The 18,517-nt window shown below is 39.9% G+C and overlaps 1 protein-coding gene across 4 annotated transcripts in view; it reads right to left on the bottom strand.

Moving 5' to 3' along the window:
* Positions 1-1,748: 1,748 nt before the first annotated feature.
* The window catches only part of LATS2 (large tumor suppressor kinase 2), a 121,076-nt gene continuing 104,307 nt past the window's right edge, over positions 1,749-18,517 (bottom strand). For 3 of the 4 annotated variants that reach the window (XM_084878554.1, XM_084878555.1, XM_084878556.1), the window contains exons 6-8: positions 16,688-16,870; positions 11,230-11,336; positions 1,753-7,644 (exon numbers count right to left, since the gene is read on the bottom strand). In XM_084878554.1, the coding sequence (XP_084734680.1) occupies positions 7,150-7,644; positions 11,230-11,336; positions 16,688-16,870 (785 nt within the window). In that variant the 3' untranslated portion in view covers positions 1,753-7,149. Of the gene's footprint in view, positions 7,645-11,229; positions 11,337-16,687; positions 16,871-18,517 lie in introns of all 4 variants that reach the window. The other variant, XM_084878557.1, reaches the window with a different exon arrangement.

The raw sequence follows: 18,517 nt of genomic DNA, 5'->3' as shown, positions 1-18,517 counted from the left end.
AGGGAGAGGGATAGAAAATTAGAAACATCAATGAGAGAGGAACATCAATCAGCTGTCTCCTGCACATCCCCTGCTGGGTATGTGCCCACAACCAAGGTACATGCCCTTGACCGGAATTGAACCTGGAACCCTTCAGTCCATAGGCCGATGTTCTATCCACTGAGCCAAACCAGTTTTGGCATCTATCTCTTTTTTCAGTGTTCTGTAGTTTTCTGCATATAGGTCTATTATCTTTTTGGTTAAGTTTATTCCTATATATCTTAATTTTTTTTGGTGTGATGGTAAATGGAATTGCTTTTTTAGTCTCTCTTTCTGTAAGTTCACTATTGGTGCATAGAAAGGCCATAGATTTCTTGGCATTAATTTTGTATCCTGCTACATTGCCACATTCATTTATTAAGTTCATTAGTTTTTTTATGGATTCTTTCTTGTTTTTTATGTACAATATTATGTCATCTGTGAATAAGGACAGCTTTACTTCTTCTTTTCCAATTTGGATGCCTTTTATTTCTTCTTCTTGTCTAATTGCAATGGCTAGTACTTCCAGTACTATGTCAAAGAGGAGTGGCGAGAGTGGGCATCCCTGTCTTGTTCCTGTTCTTAGAGGGAATGGTTTTAGTTTTTGCCCATTGAGTATGATGTTTGCTGTGGGTTTATCATATATAGCTTTTATTAATGTTAAGGTATGATCCTTCTATTCCCACCTTGTTGAGAGTTTTTATCACGAAAGGGTGTTGGATTTTGCCAAATGCTTTTTCTGCATCAATTAATATGACTATGTGATTTTTATCTCTCAATTTGTTTATGTGATGTATCACGTTTATTGGTTTGCGGATATTGTACTATCCTTACATCCCTGGGATAAATCCTACTTGGTCATGGTGTATGATCTTAATGATGTACTGCTAGAGCTGATTTGCTACATTTTTTTTTTTTTTTTGAGGATTTAGGCATCTATGTTCATGAGGAATATTGGCCTGTAATTCTCTCTCATTGTGTTGTCTTTATCTGTTTTTGGTATTAGGGTGATGCTGGCTTCATAGAATGAGCTTGGAAGTGTTCCTTCCTCTTGGATTTTTTAGAATAGTCTGAGGATAGGTTTTAGTTCTTCCTTGAATGATTGGTAAAACTCTCCAGTGAAGCTGTCAGGCCCCGGGATTTTGTTTGCTGGAAGCTTTTTATGACTGCTTCAATTTCTTCCACAGTTACTGGACTATTGAGCTGCTTAGATCCTTCCTGATTGAGTTTTGGAAGGTTATATTTTTCTAGGAATATGTCCATTTCATTCAGGTTGTCCAGTTTGTTGGAATAGTGTTCGTAGTATTTTTTAACAATCCTTTGTATTTTGACAGGGTCCGTTGTTATTTTTCCTGTTTCATTTCTGATTTTGTTTATTTGGATCCCCTCTCTTTAAGGGGATTGGTTAGCCTGGCTAGAGGTTCATCAACATTGTTTATCCCTTCAAAGAACCAACTCCTGGTTTTGTTATCTTTTGTATTGTTTCTTTGGTCAATGTCGTTTATCTCTGCTCTGATCTTTATTATTTCCTTCCTTCTGCTTACACTGGGCTTTTCTTGTTGCTCTCTTTCCAACTCTTTCAATTGTAGTGTTAGGTAATCTTTTATCATTGTTTCTTGTTTTTTGCAGTAGGCTTGTAGAGTTAAGTTCCCTCTCAAGACTGCTTTCGCTGTGTCCCATAGATTTTTGATTGTTGCATTTTCATTGTCATTTGTTGCCATGCTGTTATTTCTTCCTTGATCTCTCTGGTGACCCAGTCATTGTTTAATAGCATGCTGTTTAGTCTCCATGTGTTTGATTTTTTTGGATTGTTTTTATTGTAGTTGATTTCCAGTTTCATGCCAATGTGATCTGATAAGATGCGTGATATGATTTCTATCTTCTTGAATTTGAAGAGACTGCCTATCTCCCAGCATATGTTCTACCTTTGAAAATGACCCATGCCCACTTGAGAAGAATGTATATTCTGTAGCTTTGGGGTGAAGTGTTATGAAGATGTCAATTAATTCCATCTGGTCTAGTGAGTCTTTTAGGATTGATGTTTCTTTGATTTTTTGTTTAGAGGATTTGTCCAATGGTGATAATGGGGTATCAAAGTCTCCTACCATCATTGTATTGCTGTCAATCTCTCCCTTGATATCCTCGGGTTTTTTTTTTTTTTTTTTATTTTATGTATTTGGGTGCTCCTGTATTAGGTGTGTATATGCTTACCAGAGTTATTTCTTTTTGTTGAGTTGCTCCATTTAGTATTATGAAGTGGCCTTCCATATCTTTTGTTATGTCCTTCACTTTGAGATCTAATTTGTCAGATATAAGTATTGCTACCCTAGCCTTTTTTTTTTTTTTTTTTTTTTTTTCCATTTCCATTAGCCTGGAACACCTTTTTCCATCCCTTCACCCTCAGTCTGTGTATTTCCTTTTTTCTGAAGTGGGTTTCTTGTAAACAGCAGATATATGGGTCTTTTTTTCTTATCCAATTTGTTACCCTATGTCTTTTGATTGGGGAATTTAATCCATTGACATGTAAAGTTATTATTGACAGGTACTTATTTGTCGCCATTTTTATTCTATACCCATGTTCCTTCTTTGCTTCCTATCTTTCTGTCTTTCTTTCTTTCTTTCTTTCTTTTTTTTTTTTTTCATGAGACCCTTAAGCATTTCTTGCATTGCTGGTTTGGTAGTGATAAATTCCCTTGGACCTTTTTTTTTTGTCTATGAAGCTCATGATTTTGCCTTTAATTTTGATTGATAGCCTTGCTAGGTACAGTATTCTTGGACTCAGAGACCCTTCCTTTGCATGACTTTGTATATTTCATTTGATTCCCTTCTGGCCTGATAAGTTTCTGTTGAGAAATCAGTTGCTAGTCTGATGGGGGCTCCTTTGCATGTAACTTTCTGTGTCTGTCTGGCTGCTTTTAAGATTCTTACTTTGTTGGTGTTTGCCAATTTAATTATAATGTGGCTTGGTGTCTGTCTTTTGGGGTTCATTTTTCTTGGGATTCTGTGAACTTCTTGGATTTGTGTGGGTTTTTCTTCCTTATATCAGGAAAGTTTTTCTGTCATTATTTCTTCAAACAGTTTTTCTATTCCTTGCTCAGTTTCCTTGCCTTCTGGAACCCCTACTATGCAGATGTTGTTTTGTTTTGTGTTGTCCCAAAGTTCCCGTAGGCTCTCCACCTGCTTTTTAATTTTTTGTTTCTAGAAGCTGCTTTACTTGGGTATTTTTTTCCATCTTGTCTTCTAGCTCAGTGATGTGGTACTCTGCTTCTTCTAGTCTACTCTTGATGCTTTCTAATGAGTTCTTTACAGCAGCAATGCCATTTTTCATTTCTTCTTGGTTCTTCTTCATTTCCTCTTGGTTCTTACTCAGATTGTCCAATTTGTCTTCCATTCTTTTCAGCCACCTTATGACAATTTCTTTAAATTTTTTGATAAGTTTCTTGCCTCTAACTTGTTTACTTTTCTGCTGATGCCTGCTTTTCTTTCATATGCGCGTTGTTTGTGTCCCCATGGTCCCTCTTCTCTGGATGTCTGCTTATGTAGTTCTCTCTCTCCTTTTCCCCGTCGAAATCTGACCTTTCCATAGTGGAGCGAAGTGCTCCTTTGAATCCGTGTGTTTACGCCAATTGGGGACCTGAATTCTGGGCTTCTCAGCTGTTCAGTGGTTGCTGTAGTTGTGGATTTTCAGGCTTTGGATAAGATTCACTTTCCCTTTCAAGATGGCGAGGTTTCACCTTCTGAGCCTGAGGCTCCGGGAGGGGACACAGCCACAGCCCCAGTGGGTGCTGCCAGGTCCAGGGAACCACTTCCAGCAGACCCCACCTTCTCCTGGAGTTTAGCTGTCCCTTAGCTTGCCAACAAACACTCCCCCTGTGATCCTCAGCTGCTCCTTCTTTCTGCTCTGGGACAAGGCTCGGAATATGTCTGTCTATCCTGCCATTTTCTCCTCTCAGGATTATAATTTTCAAGGATATTCAAATGGATATCAACTTCTTTCAAAATAAGAAGAACGTCAAGTAAAAGTACATTAAGTTTGTGTGTGTGTGTGTGTGTGTGTGTGTGTGTGTGTGTGTTTAATCTAGTCAATGGACAAAAATCATAAAGGTTAGTACACTGTGTGGCTGGCAAGGCTCTAAGTGAACTATCTGTATATTTCTATTGGGAATGTAAATTGAACAATATGTTTTGTAAGATTTTTAGATAATACTAGGTCTAAGATTTGATTTTATCCTACTTATAAGCTAATAAGTGAGCTGTTTACTCTTTACTGGATCATAGGTCGGATATAAAGGACTTTGTTATGCACAGCACATGAAGCTGCATGAACACCAGCATGCTTGCACAAGCTCTTCCTGGCCTCAAGTCCATGGGGAAGCATAGGAGGCCCAGATGGATTCTGCTGAGGCTCCCTGAGCTTGAGGAAGCTACCCCCTTTATAGCAAGCAGGTAGAAATCTTATTTTTGGTCCTGGAAGGAAACATTATTACCTTAGCCCTAAAGTTGCTCACTGCAAACTTGACTCTAAGAAAGGTTCTACTCAAAAACAGGTAAAAGACCATTCTTAGCTAATTGGCAGGTTGTCTAGGAGATAATCTGGAGGGGTTCTTCCCAGTAATGTTCAGGACTACTTTGCAATAAAAATCACACATACACTTAACTTTTGACCTAGTAATTCCACCTCTAGGAATCTATCCTACATATTTACTTGTATGTACACAATATGATGGCTATAAGGGGTTATTTAATCCAACATGGTTTGTAATAGTTAAAGACCAGAAAAAGTGAAATGTTCATTGATATAGGACTAGTCTTATTATAATAGACCCTCACGATGGACTATTACAAAGTAATAATAAAGGGTGAAGAATTTCTTCATGTGCTGGTATAGATTGCCAAGCAAACAGATGCAGGGAAATATGTATAATTCTCCCATTTGTGTAAAAGAGGCAAAAAAGTATATACACCGTATTTTCCGGTGTATAAGACGACTTTTGAAACGAAAAAAAGTCAACTGAAAATCGGGGGCAAAAGACCAAAATTGCACAAAAATTACCTGCAGATCTTGACGGCAAAGTAAGTCTTTTCTTTGAAGTGGGGGGTAGTCTTATACAGCGAAATAGGCCTAAACTTATGTTTTAACTATAAAATTAGGGGGTCGTCTTATACGCCGGAAAATATGGGTACATATTTTCTTGGGCTGCATATGTATAAAGTTTCATTTCTCTAATGATATACAAAAAACTAACTTTAACAGTCTCATATGACACACTGATAAATGCAAGAACTTACAAATTCCAATAACACATGACACTCACCAAGGAGTTTATATTCAAAATTTTAATAATAAATTGTGCCAAGTAGAAGCTTTTCAAAGGCAATGATATATCAATAAATAATAAACTGAGTTCCTGAGAAAGAACCTATAACATAAAAGTGTGTCAGAGTGCTGTAAATAACAACACGGTATTACTGTAAAGTCACGGAAATACTGACAGTCATGGTACAAGCACAGCAGATGTCGGTTTGCCATTCATTCAAAATGTAAACCAGTACACAGGAACCTTCTTTTTAGACATTGATAAAATTGTAAGTGTTGCCGCCTAGATATATACTAAATAATGAGTATACTGTGCTAAAAACATCAAGGAAAAATATGTGGAACATAATGAAAATATGATGCATCAGATTCTTAAAAAGCAAAAAAGAACTGAACTTTTTACTCAAATACATACCACTTTAAATAGGAATTATACTAATCTGAAATAAGAAATATTTTGTATGTTTATGTAGATACACACACACACACATATACATATATATATGCATCTACACATCTAAGAAAATTGTATGGCTTAATTTTTTTTATTCCAATATTACTTTAAATAATCCTTGCTGTTTTACAAAGATGAGGAAAATGTATTTTTTAAAACAAAGTTAAGATTGACACCTCAAAACACAATAGAAATAAGTGAAAGAATGCCAAGATTACTAAATTTCACTATGGTAAAACTGAAGCTGTCTCAGACAGTGGGATGAAATGGCATCAGGCAGACCTCTTGGTGGGGCCCATCTGATGGCATTAGGGTGGCAGCTGTTAGATGCCATACATCAGCTACACACTAAGAACGAGAGAGTGGACTGACTGGCAAAACAAACAGAGTTCCATGATTAACGTCAAACTTTTTGGCATAGCTAAATTAATCACAAGTTCAGTATTTGACAGATGCTTAAGTTTAGCCTCCAAAGAATCCAGCCATACCCAAGACACACAGAGTCTTCTCAGTTACACACCTGCATTTCTTTAACAAAATAGAGATATAATCACAGCGAAGCCACCCACACAACATGTCATCGCACACTGTCTACAATGTCTCATTTATAGATACTGTATAAAAACATTTTCACAGAACCCGCTGTGAATGGCAAGACATGGTCATTTATAATAAAAGACCCAGCTCATGCAACATTCTCTACACACCAGACATCAGGAATCACACCAATGGAATCAACTTGCTCACACTGTCTATGACACGATAATATGCAAAAAGAAAAAAAAAAATAATAAAATAAAGCAGCTTTTAACATATCACAATTTTGAAATGCAGGAAAAAATATAAAACCAAAACCATTGTGTGAATAAAATGGTATCAGTAACATCAAAACAGTGTTATCTTTCTTTAAGTTATTGCACAGAGATTTCCTATCACATGTTCTTCAGTTATTTCTTTTCCTAAATGTAAGTGCTGTAGATAAAATACAAATGTATAAAATGACAGCAGCATAATTTGTCAGAGTTAATCCTTATAACTTAGTAATAAAAATGACTATAAACAAAATAAGTGCTCTTTTAAACTGTACTAAATTTTTAAAAAATTGTTTCAATGCAGTGAAGATCCTCAAAAGCCAATTCAAAGCCATGTTAACAACCACCCCCCTTATCAACCAGAATCTAGAAATGAAGATATGCTATACTTGAATCCTTTTTAAAAAGCATTTTTGTTTTGGTTTTTTTAGTGAAGACCAGAATTTCAAGTGAAGTACTCAATGGGTTAACTGACAAAGCTGCCCTGAACTTTCATCAGGTGTTTTAAGGAACCAGCATGGGCACCTGAGTGTCAGTGCCAAGTGTGTCTACACGTACACTGGTTGGCAACCTTCGGTCTGATCCACCAGATTGGAATTTTCCAAATTGGAGTTCTCAGCCTGTAACTCCTCTGCTCCTGAAGGCTTTGGGCACCTGAAGGGGTAACCATTGTCATCAAAGAACCTTCGAAAGGTAAATTCATAAAACGCATGCTCAGGGTGCTTGTTATTTGGGAAGGTGAGTGTGTCCCAGGCCTTGGTGCTGTCTTCACTAGCATCGTTCCAAGGGCTTTCTTCATCTACGGGGTCAAAATTTGAGGTGTCCATGGGGTGGCTGATCTTGGGAATGTAGGGGGCTGGCTGCTTCCGAATGTCTCTGGAGAAATCAATGGTGACGAAGAATGGGTGGGCCTTCAGGTCGTCAGCACCGTTCCTCCCCAGCCGGTGGTCAGCAGCACAGCACAGTTTAATGATGAGGTCCCGGGCCTCAGGGCTCAGCTTGACCTGGGCTGGAATGTGGAGCGTGTTCTCCCAGTTTATCACCTCAAGAAACAACAGAACCAAAGTTTTAGTTTCTCCCAACATCTCAAAGCTAATATGGGCAGTTCCGGGACAATATGTGATAATGTGGTTTTTAAATAATTTTAGTTTCATGATGGAAGAAAAGTCAGGATAGACTCAGAAAGCACAGTTGTGAATCTGAGCAGCTACTGAAACAGTCAGCATTCTAGTTTGGGGCAAACAGCCTGAGGCATGGATGCTGAAGCCAAATACAAACCAAGATAAGACTAATTTTTTTCTATCAGAAAGACTGGTTAGCAAAAGAATTTTGTGCTTTCCACAAAAATGAAGAGACTGGTCCTTTCTGAGTCATTTCTTTAGTTCTGGCAACAGATTTCTGTTGAACCATCATGGTTCTCACTCAATGCTTATTATAGCCAAGAGATGGTCTGCTACGTTTTTGTAATTTAAAAAGCAACCTCGCCCAGCTGGTGGAGCTCAGTGGTTGAGCATCGACCCATGAACCAGGAGATCAATTCCCTGTCAGGGTACATGCCCAGGTTGTGGGCTCAATCCTCAGTATGGGGCGTGCAGAGGCCAATGATTAATGATTCTCTCTCATCAATGATGTTTTTCTCTCTCCCTCTCCCTTCCTCTCTGAAATAAAAAAAAAAATACTTAAAAAATAAAAAGCAACCTCATGGAGAATAAAACTGACCTACCCTGTGGCCGTGGTCTCTTATTCCTGATGCTCAACCACACACATCAGCCATCTAAATGCTCAATAAATAGATTTGTCATAGAGATGTGTCTATAGTTGAGGAGAAGAGCTAAGAGACTTTATTATTCATACTTCAAATCAGGATAAAACAAGGCAAACATAACTGTCTACTGCATGGGTGACTGAGCATCAGGTGAGGTGTATAGGCAGGTGGCTGTGTGGGTGATAGGGTTGGTTTGAACCTGAGTGGGTTTAATAGAGCTAAAACTAGAAAAAAAAACATACGGGAAAATCGTCATGACATTGGATTTGGCAATGATTTCTTGGATATGACACCAAAACACAGGCAACAAAAGAAAAATATATTAATTGGATTTCATAAAAATTTAAAACTTTTGTTCACCAAGGACACTGCTGACATAATGAAGAGGCAACCTACAGAATGGAAGACTATATTTGCAAAACAAGTATCTTATAAGGAGTTAATACCCAAAATATATGAAGAATTTTTACAACTCAACAACAAAACAAATAACCTGATTCAAAAAGGGCCAAGGACTTGAATAGACATTTCTCCAAAGAAGACATACACATGTTCAATAAGCACATAAAAAGCCTCAATATCACTAATCATTAGGGAAATACAAATCAAAACCACAGTGAGATATCACTTCACTAGAATGAAGGGAAGCCACCATTAGGATGGCTACTATAAAACAAACAAACAAACAAACAAACAAACAAATAAATAATAAATAAATAAAAAAAAGCAGGGGAGGAGAGGAAAAAGTTTTGGTGTGGAGAAAATGGAACCTACATGCATTGTTGGTGAGAATGTGAAATGGTGCAGCCACTATGGAAAACTGAAAAAGTTAAACCGAACTACCATATGACCCAGCAATACCACTTCTGGATATATGGTCAAAAAAATTGAAAGCAGGACTCAAGCAAATTCTTATATACACACTCAAGTTCATAGCATCATTATTCATAATAACCTAATAAGCAAATAAGTGTCCACTGCTGGATGATGTATAAACAAAATGTGTTCTGAATGTACAATGAAATATTATTCTGTCTTAAAAAGGAAGGAAATTCTTCTAAATGAGACAACATGGATGACCTTTGAATGGATTATATTTAGGGAAATAAACCATTCAGAAAAGGACAAATATTGTGTGATTCCACAGAGTATCTGAGGCACCCAGAGAAGTCAATTTCATGGAGACAGAACGTAGAAGAGAGGTTTCAGGGGTTGAGAGAGGGGAATAGGGAATTATTGTTTAATAACTATAGTTTCTGTTTGGGAAGATGAAAATGGATAGTGGTGACAGTTGCACAACATTGTGAATGTACTTATTGCCACTGAATTGCACACTTAAAAATAGTTAAAATGGTAAGTTTTATTACAATAGAACTCAGTTATAATTATGCAGGCAAATTAGTGAGTGGTGTAGCTATTCAATGATACAAACAATGCCAACTTCCAATTTTATTGTTACTGGTCTGAAACCAAGACTTAATTTAGAGTTCTTCTAACTAAGAGACTATTAAACTAGGGCGTGTCATGAACTACAGGGCATGAATTCTTCCTAGAATTGTTAGTAAACTTGCATCAATGGGTAACTGCACTGTCTGAGAAATTACAAAGATTTCATCAGATTCTCAATTTAATAATTCTTAAGTAATCAAATAATTTATGTCAGAGAATAAATGGCCATCATTCTAAAACTAATTTAGTTACATCAAGTGAACATTAGGAATATGCACACCTAGCCTAATCTCATTGCTGATAATTTGCAAAAAATAATGATATAGCACTCAAACAAATAAGCGGACTTATTTAAGAGAAGAGTTTGTAATGCTTTCTGTTGTTGCACAGTGGGCACAGTGGCAGTGGAAACTAGATCTGACATGCCTTACGGCTTCTTTGTTCTCACCTGGAAATACTAAGATGGCAGGTGACCAAGTGGTTCAGGCGAAATTTCAGACACACATACACTATATTTCACAATTCAGGTCTAGCCCTGGTCGGGTGGCTCAATTGCTTAGTGTCATCATCCTGTACACCAAAATGTAGTGGGTTCAATACTTATATTGCATATTCAATTCCAGATCAGGCAAGTATGAGAGGCAATGGATCCATGTTTCTCTCAAATTGATGTTTCTCTCTCTCCTCTTTCCTCTTTCTCTAAAATCAATAAACATCCTCAGAAGAGGATAAAAAACAAAACAAAACAAAACTCAAGTCTAACTCTGGGGCTTTACTTATTATAATAAAAATTTTCAAAATAGGCCGAGACCGGTTTGGCTCAATGGATAGAGCGTCGGCTTGGGGACTGAAGGGTCCCGGGTTTGATTCCAGTCAAGGGCATGTACCTTGGTTGCGGGCACATCCCCAGTAGGGGGTGTGCAAGAGGCAGCTGATCGATGACTCTCTCTCATCGATGTTTTTAACTCTCTATCTCTCCCTTCCTCTCTGTACAAAATCAATAAAATAATAATAATTAAAAAAAAAGAAATCAGGCCAGAACCGGTTTGGCTCAGTGGATAGAGCATCGTCCTGTGGACTGAAAGGTCCCAGGTTCAATTCTGGTCAAGGGCATGTACCTTGGTTGTGGGCACATCCCCAATAGGGGGTGTGCAGGAGGCAGCTGGTCGATGTCTCTCTCTCATCGGTGTTTCTAACTCTCTATCCCTCTCCCTTCCTCTCTGTAAAAATCAATAAAATATATTTTAAAATAAAAAAAAATTTAAAAAAAGAAATCAGAAAAAAAAAATTTCAAAATAGGTAAAGAATACTTAAAAAAACACATTATGTACAACTGAGATTCCTACACCAATCAGAATAAAGGGTCCAAAAACCAAGTGTGTTTGCAACAAGCAAATGCATTTGGCTTCCTTACCTTCAGCTGGGTCTCTGTGGGAGTGGGGGCCAGAAAGGGTGGCTGCCCCACCAGCATCTCGAAAAGAATCACTCCAACGCTCCACCAGTCACAGAGCTGAGTGTACCCTGAGAGAAAGACAAGGCCACGTTCAATTCCAGCAAGGACACGTGCTCTTCTTGGAGAGGAACTGTACAAATCCTCAAGTATTACTTTACTGCCACGTGGGGAAACATGTTCAAGCAGCACACATTACATAAAAGAAAACCACCCTACACAAAACAAGCCTCCTTGCATGTGTGGCTCAGAATATAGGCTGGAAAAAGCATATGCTGGGGTGGTAACAGTCTTCATGTGGGGAGGAACACTTGTCCTTTTTCTTATTTTCAGTCTCTGGTGTGTGGTAAACACAGAATGCTTTTGTAGTAAGAAAATACCTTAATTTAAAAAGATTACTGTTGTGCTGGCTGGGTTGCATAGTTGGTTAGAGCATTGTCCCAATATGCCAAGATTGGGGGTTTGATCCCCAGTTGGGGTATATTCAGGAATCACCCAATGAATACAAGAATGAAGTAGAACAACTAATCAATGGTTCTCTATCTCAAATCAGTAAATTAAAAAAACTTAAAATAAAAAAAAAAAAGATTAGAAGAAACCAAGATGGCGGCATAGGTAAACACCTAACTGCAGCCTCGCACAACAATTTCAAAAAATACAACTAAAATACAAAATGGACATTATCCAGAACTACAGGAAAGTTGACTGACTGGAAATTCTACAACTAGAAGGAAAGAGAAAACCAGAAGGAAAATCAGAGGAGCTGTAAAAGTCTAAGGTACGGAGACATGGTGCGTGAGGGGGGAAAGGATGGAGTCGAAGAGGAGGGGGCGGCTGAGTGCCTGGTTGGCGTTCCCTAGCAGGAAGAAGATAAAAGCTCCGGACTGTGCTGAACCCCAGTTCTGGGCGAGACCCTGGGGACCCAGGCTCATACAGAGGGAACTAGGCTGTAAGGCAGAAACTCAGGGGAGTAATGAAAGGCAGAGCCCCAGAGGCGTGCATGTGAATCTGTGCAGAGGACTGACTGTTGACTCTGCTGCTAGATTGCCCTAGCGGGAAGGAGACAATAGCTCCAGACTGTGCTGAGCCCAGTTCTGACTGCACTGAACCCCAGTTCCAGGCCAGATCCTGGGGACCCAGACTCACACGGAGGGAATCTGGGCTGTAAGGCAGAAACTCAGGGGAGCGGCAAAAGGCAGAGCTCCAGAGGCATGCACGTGAATGCACGCAGAGGACGGACTGTTGACTGTGCCGCTGGATTGCCCTAGAGGGAAGGAGACGAAAACTCCAGACTGCTCTGAACCCCACTTCCAACTGCACTGAACCCCAGTTTTGGGCTCACTGGGGGAGAGACTAGACTGTCTCGTAGCGGGCGAAACTTTCTCTCAGAGGTGCTTGCAGCAAGTACCCAAGGACAGTGAGGAACACTGAGACTCAGGAACTTCATAGGGCGGGGCTGAGAGGAAGCTAAGGCTGTAGACTCCACCCTGAAACTCCGCCCCATCCAAGCTGAACACAGAGGCTTTTGCAATTTTCCAAGTCTAGTAGAATAAGGCTGTATCCCGGCATAGACACAGCTGATCCTCACAGCCAATTGGCCTGGAGGTCAGTTCCTCCCAGTGATACCAACAACAATCAAAACTTAACTACAATAAGGCTGTACACACAGTTCACAAAGGGGTGCACCACGAGTGTCCACCTCAGGTAACTGGGAGGGTGACCCATATAGGGCACCTTAGCACACAAAGCCACCCTACCAACTCAGGGAAGCTGTGAAAATGCCGAGACAAGGAAACAGATCACAAATGAAAGAAATGGAGGACAACAAGCAACTGGATATAGAGTTCAAAACCACGGTTATAAGGTTTTTCAAGAATTTCCTAAAAAAGGCCGATAAAATAAATGAGACCTATGAGAGTATAAAAAGGGATCAACTAGAAATAAAGAATACATTCTCTGAAATGAAAAATATTATACAGAGTCCTAAAAACAGAATGGAAGATCGCAAGAATCAAGTCAAAGATTTGGAACATAAAGAGCCAAAGGACACTCCTCTGCAAAAGCAAGAAGACAAGAGAATCCAGAAAGTTGAAGATAGTGTAAGAAACCTCTGGGACAACTTCAAGTGAACCAACATCAGAATTAGGGGGGTCCCAGAAGAAGAGACAGAGCAAGATACCGAAAACATATTGGAAGAAATAGTGACAGAAAATTTCCCCCACCTGGTGAAAGAATTAGACTTACAAATCCAGGAAGCGCACAGAACCCCTAACAAAAGGAATCCAAAGAGGACCACACCAAGACACATCATAATTAAAATCCCAAGAGCAAAAGACAAAAAGAGAATATTAAAAGCAGCCAGAGAAAAGCAGGTAGTTACCTATAAAGGAGCACCCATATGATTGTCAGCTGATTTCTCAACAGAAACCATGCAGGCCAGACAGGAATGGCAAGAAATATTCAAGGTGATGAATAGCAAGAACCTACAGCCAAAAATACTCTACCCAGCAAAGCTATCACTCAGAATCGAAGGCCAGATAAAGAGCTTCACTATTAAAAAAAAGCTAAAGGAGTTCATCACCACCAAACCAGAATTATATGAATTGCTGAAGGGGGTTCTTTCGGAAGAGAAAGTAAATAAAGATAAAAACTGAACAACAGTTACTAACTATCAACAAGTGAATCTAAAAACCAAGGAAATTAAAAAAAAATCTGATGAACAATATTAACTGTTGAATATAATAGAATCAGAGGTATGGAAGGGGAGTGGACTGACGATTCTTTGGGAAAAGGGGAGTGGGGGGTATGGGAAGAGACTGAACATAAACTGTGCACCTATGGATGAGGACAGTGGGGGGTGAAGAAAGGGCAGAGGATGGGGTGGGAACCTGGTGGAGGGGAGCAATGGAGGGGAAAAAATGAGGAACATTTGTAATAATATGAACAATAAAGATTTATTAAAAAAAAAAAAAAGAAACTTTACAAATGCTACCAAAAAAAAGATTACTGTTTTTGTTACTAGTGATACTAACCAGAATTTTAAGTTCTTTTTTTTTTTTTTTTAATATATTTTTATTGATTTTCCACAGAGAGGAAAGGAGAGGGATAGAGAGCTAGAAACATCGATGAGAGAGAAACATCGCCCAGCTGCCCCCTGCACACCCCCTACTGGGAATGTGCCCACAATCAATGTACATGCCCTTGTCCGGAATCGAACCTGGGACCTTTCAGTCCGCAGACTGACAGTCTATCCACTGAGCCAAACTGGTTTCGGCCAGAATTTTAAGTTCTTAAAGGAATCTACCAACAGATACAAATTAAAATTAGTAGTAATCACAAAATAAGAAGTGTTAAGACCTGTGAACAAGTGTGTCCTGTCATGAGGGCTTTCTGGCAAGGCTTTCCTAGGAGGTTTGGAGGAAATTGAATATGGAGAAGGGAGTACTTTGGCAAAGGGAACAACTGTCAGTGAAGACAGGATCTGTGTGAGGCACTAGCCAGCCAGGCTCTTCCTCACAGTGCTCCCAACACAGAGCTGAAACAGGACATCCTGAAGCTGAGTCAGAGCAAGCCCCAACAAATCAGAACAGGTTCATTTTTTCCCCTGATTCTTTCCCATTTCCCCCCCAGAGCCTCATGTCCCAGTCCAATCTATGTTCCAGTCTTACATTACCTAATCCTTGCTAAGTATGAACTGAAACCTAAGACCTGCTGGCAGTACTGCCAGTTTAGCTCCTTGAGACTTCTCGGTACTCTCATCCCACTCCTTCCTGTCCACCTGGAACCAAGACTCTACCCTTGGTTCCTGAAGAGTGTACATGCTGGATATTGGAGAGGATATTGTCCCCCAGAGCCCAGCAACCCCTCCTCCTACTTAGAGAGTGTGACTGGGCAGCAAGGTTATTGCTATAAATGTGGGTCTAAGTGGTTAATTAACTTGCTTTGGATTACCACAGCTAACAAAGAAAACTCAGACTTGAACAGATCTGGGTAGCTGCAAAGACTTGAAACAACACGTGAAGAGATAGGCCACCAATCCTGGATTTATTGCAAAAACTCAGGTCAATAATGGAAGATTTATTTGGTGTTCAGTCAGCTGCCATATTTGATGGAACAAAACATCCATTCAGGACCAATTTTACTAAGCACTTGTAGTTTTATGCACAATAATGTACCCAAATCAGACCTTATCGGTGCTTCTGGAATAGAAGAGAGAACTGGAGGAAAAGAATATTTGTCTTCTGTCATACTCAATAACCAGCTGGAGATGGTACAACCCAGCTCGAAACTTGGGCAAAAAACTTGGGCACATATATACAATGGAATATTACTTGACCATAAAAAAAAACCCTGAAATCTTACCATTTGCAACAGCGTGGGTGAACCTGTAGGGTATTATGCTAAGTGAAATGTCAGAGAAAGGCAAATAACTTATTATTTCACTTATATGTGAAATCTAAAAAACAATATAAACAAACAAATAAAACAGAAACATACTCATAGATACAGAGAATAGACTGAAGGTTACCCAAGGGCTGTGGAAGTGAATCAAAAAGGTGAAGGGATTGAGAAGTACAAATCGGGAATTACAAAATAGTCCTGGGGATATAAAGTACAACATAGGAAACATAGTCAATAAAATTGTAATAACTCGCCGAAACCGGTTTGGCTCAGTGGATAGAGCGTCGGACTGCAGACTGAAAGGTCCCGGGTTCAATTCCAGTCAAGGGCATGTACCTTGGTTGCGGGCACATCCCCAGTAGGGGGTGTGCAAGAGGCAGCTGATCGATGTTTCTCTCTCATTGATGTTTCTAACTCTCTATCCTTCTCTCTTCCTCTCTGTAAAAAATTAATAAAATATATATATATAAAAAATTGTAATAACTCTGTACAGTGCCAGGTAGATACTTGAAGTGTCAGGGGGACCACTTTGTAAAGAATGTGATTGTCTAACTACTATGCTGCACACCTAAAATTAATACAAAATATTACTGAATGTAAACTGTAATTGAAAAAAAATTTTTTTTTTAAAGTTACAGCTAGAGTCTGGAAATGTCTGGCTTAGGCAGACTGAAAAGAGTCCCTGTGACCCTCAGAGTTATTTCTATCATATGACTGTCAAACCAGTTCTGCAGTGATTCTCTTGTGTCCATATCTCCACCCAGTCTCTCACTTCCCAAAGGAGGAATGAGCAAAGACTAGCATAAAGGTGCATGTCTTCTGTCACAGTGGGAGCGAGAGCAGTTCCAAAAGGAAGTGACACGTGCTTCCGTGAGCACACAGTTACAACAGGAATACTCAGGTCTTAGAAATCTGGGCTGGAGAGACTCAGAGGTCCTCTGGCTCCACAACTCTGGAGCTAAGATGGCCTCTAGATGAGCAGGAGTGTGGAATGCTTGAGGTGAGTGCCTGAGGCACCTACCTTTTCGGAGAAGCACTTCCGGGGCAATGTAATTTGGGGTCCCAACCAGGGAGTGTGCTAGACATCTCTGATGCTGCTTTCTGGCTCTCTGCTCCAGGGTCTTCAGCCTGTCTCCACAGCGACAATTAGACACGTTGTCCCAGAGGTCACCAGGCTCCATGCTGTCCTGTCTGATGTGGCTCCCTTTTGCACCAGGAATCATGGAAGCAAAAGAAGAGAATGCAAAATAAAGTATTCACTAGTCAACAAACCCATAGCTTCAAACTGAGGAGTAATTCAATTCAGCTCCTGACACACTAAAGATCCCTGTCCAACTGCTCAGCAGGGTGGCCTGTTCCCGGGTCTGAGATCCCATGTGAAATGAACACAGCACCATGGCAGAAACAGCAGCTGCAGGCTGCACTAGAGGCTTGGATAACTGAGGGAACTCTGCACCCATCTCAGGTCAGTCCCGACAGGATGTGCTTTAAGATAAAAATGGAAAAGCATAAGAAGATTTTTAAAATGTGATAATAAAATGACTTAAATGCCAGAAAATGGGAATAAATTAAATGGGTTAGGATTAGTTTCAAGTTAAAATAAAAAACTGAAACCTGAACTATGGTACTAAAATAACTACTTTAAGAATCCAAGCCATAAATAATGGCCAGCTGTTTTTGATTTTTCAAAATAGCAGAACTACAGGACCCGGAGTTAAACTATGATCATACCTATATCCATACCTACACCTACAGATACTGCAGATACTGCAGGTACTTCAGATAGTGTGGAACGCCTGAGGCCAGCTGTACAAGGACTTCTCAGGAGTATGTAAAACTTACCATATTTTCCGGTGTATAAGACGACCCCCTAATTTTACAGTTAAAACATAGGTTTAGGCCTATATTCGCTGTATAAGACTACCCCCCACTTCCGAGGCAACACCAGTTCTTTTTTTAATAGACCGCCTCTCTGACTCTGGCCAATTTGAGCAGGCTTTTTACTAGAACACAGTGTACATGTTCTGTATCCGAAGCTACACTGTAATTCAATTCAGCTCCTGACTCACTAAAGATCCCTTTCCAACTGCTCAGCAGGGTGGCCTGTTCCCGGGTCTGAGATCCCATGTGAAATGAACACAGCACCATGGCAGAAACAGCAGCTGCAGGCTGCACTAGAGGCTTGGATAACTGAGGGAACTCTGCACCCATCTCAGGTCAGTCCCGACAGGATGTGCTTTAAGATAAGAATGGAAAAGCATAAGATTTTAAAAATGTGATAATAAAATGACTTAAATGCTACTAGTTACACTGTGTTCTAGTAAAAAGCCTCCTCAGGTTAGCCAGAGTCAGAGAGGTGGTCTATTAAAAAAAGAACTGGTGTTGCCTCAGAAGTGGGGGGTAGTCTTATGCAGCGAATATAGGCCTAAACCTATGTTTTAACTGTAAAATTAGGGGGCCATCTTATACGCCGGAAAATACAGTACTTTTTAGGGCTCATTTTAACAGGGCGGAGCAATGGTTCCAGACATCTCATAGCCTATTGGCCTAAAAATATCATAGTAAAACTTAAATCCACTCTCACACATCTTTAGAGAGAAAAGGATGTCACACCAAATTATAAAATAACTAGAGGCCTGGTGCATGAATTTGTGCACAGGTGGGGTCCCTAGGCCTGGCCGGTGATCAGCGCCGATCAGGGCCTTCTTTCCCCTGGCAGCTGGCCACTGGCCAGGGCTTTCCTTTGTTCCATGCCACCCCCTGGTGGTCAGTGCATGTCATAGCGAGTGGTTAAATTCCCCCCTGGGGGGCGGGGGGAGGGATTTGCATATTAAGCCTTTTATTATATAGG

This window comes from Pipistrellus hanaki (genome assembly GCF_964339955.1).
Source record: "Pipistrellus hanaki genome assembly, chromosome: 3".
NCBI classification, from domain to species: domain Eukaryota; kingdom Metazoa; phylum Chordata; class Mammalia; order Chiroptera; family Vespertilionidae; genus Pipistrellus; species Pipistrellus hanaki.
The sequence above is the reverse complement of the archived record's forward strand: the minus strand, read 5'-3'. Positions and strand labels throughout refer to the sequence as shown.